Genomic DNA, 5,857 nt, shown 5'->3' with positions numbered 1-5,857 from the left:
ATTTTTATAATTAATTGTTTTAAAATTAATTAAAAATTAAATTGTAATGTTTAATATTTCTAAAACTACTAAAATTTAGGCAGCATAACGCCTATAATCTAACTTATCCCAAAATTTAAAATCTGCATAAAAACTACAAAACCAGTCCCAGAACATACATATAATTGATTTCAAAGATTTATATCTCATATATCAACAACATAAATCATATTATAAACATTTAATTATATATATCTAACATAATAATCTAATTATTATTTAAATTCTAATATTCACACCCACATTAAATCATATAAACATATTCACATTTTTTATACATATATTCATATACACATAAAAAAATAAACATATATATAAATAAATAAAATTATATCATCTAAAATCTAAACCTATAATATGCATTTTTTTTATAACGTAATATTTAATTAAATCAAATTAATAAATATATTTACAATATATCCCTAAAAAATACAAATATAATTAAATTAACAAATAAAACCTAAAAAATACAAAATTCAACACTCTATAAAATAACCAATTACACAATCAAAAACTTAAAAACAATACCCAAAAGTGGTTAAAGTGTTATCCAACACCAATAATCCAATCTCAAGGCTCGGGCTAGGCACAAGTAATTTGCAAAAAAAAAAAAAAAACAACCCACAAAAAATTTCATAAACTCATTTATAGCAAATACAAAATACACACATATATTAACAAAAAAAAAATACAAATTAAACCATAAAATACAAAGAAAATAGGTTTAGACTACCAAAACAAGGAAGAAATGGCCACAAATTAGCCTGGAAGACCTCAGAAGTGGCGGTGGGGGATGGTTTTCCGTCGCTGTCCTCTGAGAATTTTTTCGCAGAAATGAGGAAGAAGGCTCGGGTTGGAGATTATATTGACAGACTCTATAGCGATGACATGCGTCGCTATAGAGTATATGATTGTCATCGCTGATATCAAACGCACCATTTTACTCAAATGATGAGACCCTATAGCGACGACTCGTCGCTGTAGGATAGTGAATAGAACACGAATCCCCTCGTGTACTATTTTGTACTCTACCGCGACGACATGTCGTCGCTATAGGCAGTGAAATTTGACTTAAATTTTTTGGCGGTTCACGTTCCCACATTTTATTTTTGACTCTATAGCGACGACATGTCGTCGCTGTAGAGTACAAAATAACTGATTAATGGATTATATTGGACTCTACAGCGATGACATGTCGTCGCTATAGGGTGTGCAAATAGGCAACCAACTCTAGGGCGGTTGAGTTCCCTGAGCATCCTACAGCGACGACAAGTTGTCACTATAGAAAAACATATTTCCCTCTTTTTTTTCTTACAAATACACTACAGCGACAATATGTCGTCACTGTATAGTCAGTTCCCACCTCGTGTTCCCTCCAAATTCTTGGAACCCTAGTCGTCGCTGTAGGGTATCAGGAATTTGGAGGGCTAAATCGTGTGTTATTGACGACCCTACAGCGGCGACATGTCGTCGCTATAGCTTGTTTTTTAATAAATTATGAAAAAATAATTTTTCGTGGATTTTGCCTACATACAGCAACGACTTTAGAGTCGTCGCAATAAATGTCGTCATTGTAGAGTCTTTTACTTGTAGTGTCTTTTTTTTAAGCTTTAGATTAATTAGTTGTTAGCAAAAAAGCTAGTCAACAAAATTATAAATGTTAAAATTTATTTTTTTATATAAATAATTTAATTTTTTTTATTACAAACATGCAAGTCAAACATATTGTAATTTACTAATTTTTTTATGAGGTAATTTTGTTTTAATTTTAATATTATTTGTTCTTATTTTGTGTTTAAGGGAAATAAATTAAATTGCAATTGCGTTTTTTTTTTAATATGGAGATGTATCCATTTTGTTTTAAATTTTAATAAAGCATGGATTTAGAAAGAATTTATTTATTTTTATATATTTTTTTTATAAAATAGTGATTTTGTACCAAATGAAAATTAGGGAGGGGAGTGAATTTTTTTCTTCAATTATTAAATGTTACGAGTGGTGTAATTAGAAAAGGGGCCAATAGGATTGATAATAATGAATTAAAGAAAAAAAGTATGAAGAGAAAAAAAAAAAGGGAAATTTGCGGAGAAAATGATCAAGTAGTCTGAAAAGTTGCACTTAAGTCACTAAGTAGTTTTTTTTGCGACAATAGATTGCGCTTAAACTATTAAATAGATTTTTTGGTAGCAAAAGTTAGTAAGTGATTTGAAATATTACACTTGAGTCACTAAGTAGTTTTTTAGTTGCAAAAAATATATTTTATACTAATTTTATCTCAATTTTAATTAATTAATAAAAACATAAAAATATATTATTCTAACATTAAAAAATTATTTGAAATTTATTTTAAAATTATAAAAAATTAAAAGTCATAACATGAAAAATTATTTAATTTTAAATAAACTAAGTTTTAATTCAATTTAAGTTGTATTATTTTAAAAATTTTAATTTAACTAATAGTGAATAATATTTTATATTAGAAATTCTAAAATCATTTTTTATTTTTACAAGAGATACATTAATTATATTGATGTTATGAATATATATTCTTAGACATTTTATGATTAATTAAAATTAAGATAAAATTTGTGTAAAATGTTACTTTTGCAACAAAAATAACTACTTAGTGACTTAAGTGTAACATTTTAGACTACTTAATGACTTAAGTGAAATCTTTGAGACAACTTGCTGATATTTTCCACCAAAAAAACTATTTAGTGATTTAAGTACAATCTTTTGAAGTACTTAATGATATTTGCTACTATTTTCCAAAAAAAAAAATTGGTGTGCTAATAGAATTGAAAATAATGAATTAATTTTGAAAAAAAAAAAAAATGAATTAATGAAAAGGAGTGGGGAGAGAAAAATAAGGGGTGTCACTAGCAACACCCATATTTATTTTGTCATTTAAGTGGTAATAGAATATCTTTTAGAGTAATTTAAACACTGTAATTATTCACTAAAATATGTATTTAATCCCAACTATATAATTAAAGATGACGTGGTCCATACCTAAAATTAAATTATCGTGGTTAAAATTAAATATACACCCAAGTGTGTAATTGGAGTGTGTAAATTAAAAGTGTGTGTAGCATTTTTCCTATTATTATTATAGCAAAGGTTATTGAATATTAAGTCAAAAGTGAGTATATAATTCCTCTAATTGCTCTTTTTTTTTAAGTATGAATAAATTAATCTTCCCATTTTGAAGCTAACAAATATATTACATATCAAAACAGAAATAATTCCATTAGAAACAAATCATACACACTTTTTACACATTTTCCTTGCAACATTATCTTTTATTAACTATTTAATTTATTAAGAATGTTACCATATGACTTATTATGGTAGTTAATACATATAAATAAACAACGTGTCAAAAAAAAGTGTCTCAATAGTTACTAATGCTGATAAACATATGGTTTTACCCAAGTTCTTAATTTATTCTCTCTGAAAAAACCTAATAGGGAAATTACAAACAAATCCCCAATTACAAAAGAGGGAAAATAAAAAAGGAAATATATTTTATTTTCACAAAAGTTAAAAGGGCCAATATTCGTGATCCAAAACAGTTTCGGGGCCCTGAGTGAGAGAAGGATCAAGGATCTGCTTTCTGTCAACATCATCATCGATCAACAAATCCCAACTGTTGAAATAATCGGCCTGATCGTCCCAGAATCCTGTCATCGCCGAGCTAGTAGTAGTAGTACTGCCTCCATTAATATTGTTGCCGTAATCAGACGGTGGCCATTCAAAGTCCGGCATGAGCTGTAAGTCTTCCAGGAAGTTAGACGAAGACGAAGACGTCGTCGACGAAGAAGAAGATGACGACGAAGAATACGACGTCGTTGTGGCGGCGGAAGAAGAAGATACTACATTAATCTCGTGAGGCTCCATCAGTGGCACTTCGTCTGTGCAAAAGCCGTTATTGATGAGCTGCATTTCGTCTTCGTCAACCACGAATAATGTGCTCGTCCGGCTGTTCTCAGCCAACTGATCATCTTTAGGTTCCGTCACTGAAGACGACTGAAACGAAGACGACGTCGTTTCGGGCTGGCTCTGGTGATCGTCGTTACTAACTTCGGGATTAGTATGATCATCTTGCTTTTGGTGAGGTTGCTGTTCATCATCAGGTTGGGTTATATGGGATTGGTCTGTGACCGTAGAAAGTGGTTGGTGGGTGAGAGGATCAATCCCCATTTTCTTCAACTTCTTCTTGATGTGGGTATTCCAGTGGTTTTTGATCTCGTTGTCTGTTCTTCCCGGGAGATGAGACGCAATCTTAGACCATCTGCATATATATACACACACACAGTTATATATAAAGAGAAAGTAAAAGATGTAAAAAAGTGAAAAAAAGGGTTTGGACTTTCTGGCCACCAGAAAAGTCCAAGAATTAATTTTTTTTTTTACTTGACAATTAAAAAAAAGTGATATATATCGTAATGGGACTTGGTCTGTATATTATATCCATTTGGATTGATAGAAAAAGAAATACGAGCTGGTGGCCATATAATAGAATAGAGAAATATCATTAATAATAAATAAAGTGTGGCTTGGAAATCGTCCAATTGTTGATTCAGTTTTGGCGAAAGCATAAAATTCAGGGACGATCGAAATAAGTTGATGTTGGAAAATACCATTTTCTACAACAGATGATAGATATAGATGATGGGAAAGAAAAGAAAAATTATATACCGATTGCCTAGTTGGGCATGAAGATCAATGACCAATTGCTCTTCATAATCAGATAAAAGGCCTCTCTTCAAATCTGGGCGAAGATAATTGGTCCATCTCAGCCTACAACTTTTTCCACACCTTAGTAATCCTGCAACAAAAAAGAAATGTCACGCCCCCATATAATCAATAATTTGATTCTCTTTGTCCTCCCCTTTTTCATATTTTCTTTTTTATTAAGTGGTATAGCTTTTTCCATCTCTTTCCCCAAGCACACTTTGTTCCCTCTTTTATAAACCAAAATAATAAAAAAAACAAGAAGTTTTACTAGAAGAGAAAAACTGATTAACCCAAAAGTTATATATGACTAACATAAACTTCGAATCCTTGAAAACTGCTTTTATATATATACATGACTAAAATGTAAAAGTAAAAGAAGACCCAAAATAAAACATAGATATAGATTATAATTAAGAGACCTGCGAGCTTAGGTACAGCTCTCCAGCAGCATTGGCCATTGGAGAGTATGAAGTTGATCAGTTTCTTGTCCTCTTCGGCTGTCCATGGCCCTTTCTTCAACCCCACTTTGTCACAGCACGGTTGTCTTCCCATCTTTAATTTAATTTGATTCTTTTCAAAAATACCCTCTCAAAACAAAGATATCCACTACTATTTCTATAGTTTTCTTCCTTTGGTATATATATGTATATGTATATGTATATATATATGTATACTCTTCTTCAAAGCTAATTAAAAGTTTCTGCAGAGAGAGAAAGAAAGACAGAAGTAGTTTATAGTGAGAGAGAGCGAGAGAGAGAGAGAGTTAGAGAAATGATCGAGTTGAGAGAGGATTGTAGATAAACAAAGTGGAAAATACCACCACTACCTACTTATATATATAAATTCCTGCCTACGCTTGGAATGGACTTAGCTAGCTTCTTTTATTTTATTTTATTTTAAAGTAAAAACGAAAATAAATATATATTTATATTTATGTTTGCACTCACTCAATTGTATGTCATTAATGTATTCATTTAGTTTTTTTTTTTTCTTACTTCTGTGTTGGACAGTAGTGTACACGTGTTGGCGATTGAGGTAACGCGTAACACACGTGCGACGTCTTCGACGGAAAGCTCCA

The 5,857-nt window shown here is 30.5% G+C and overlaps 1 protein-coding gene across 1 annotated transcript; it reads right to left on the bottom strand.

Moving 5' to 3' along the window:
* Window positions 1–3,420: 3,420 nt before the first annotated feature.
* Window positions 3,421–5,593, bottom strand: LOC133818632 (transcription factor MYB20-like). The gene is made up of 3 exons (XM_062251630.1): window positions 5,199–5,593; window positions 4,741–4,870; window positions 3,421–4,333 (listed from the first exon to the last, which is right to left on the bottom strand). Exons 1-3 carry the CDS (start codon window positions 5,329–5,331, stop codon window positions 3,583–3,585), a joined length of 1,014 nt encoding a protein of 337 aa, XP_062107614.1. The 5' UTR covers window positions 5,332–5,593; the 3' UTR covers window positions 3,421–3,582.
* Between the last annotated feature and the right edge of the window lie 264 nt (window positions 5,594–5,857).

This window comes from Humulus lupulus, chromosome 2 (genome assembly GCF_963169125.1).
Source record: "Humulus lupulus chromosome 2, drHumLupu1.1, whole genome shotgun sequence".
Classification (NCBI taxonomy): domain Eukaryota; kingdom Viridiplantae; phylum Streptophyta; class Magnoliopsida; order Rosales; family Cannabaceae; genus Humulus; species Humulus lupulus.
Note: the sequence above shows the minus strand (reverse complement) of the source record. Positions and strands in the feature narration are given on the sequence as shown.

Excerpts from the sequence above, each read along its gene's own strand:
- LOC133818632 (XM_062251630.1), bottom strand. The coding sequence starts at position 5,331 with ATGGGAAGACAACCGTGCTGTGACAAAGTGGGGTTGAAGAAAGGGCCA. Across the intron at positions 4,871-5,198 it reads AGCTGTACCTAAGCTCGCAG|GATTACTAAGGTGTGGAAAA; the intron begins GTCTCTTAATTA and ends TTTTTGTTGCAG. Across the intron at positions 4,334-4,740 it reads CATGCCCAACTAGGCAATCG|ATGGTCTAAGATTGCGTCTC; the intron begins GTATATAATTTT and ends ATATATATGCAG.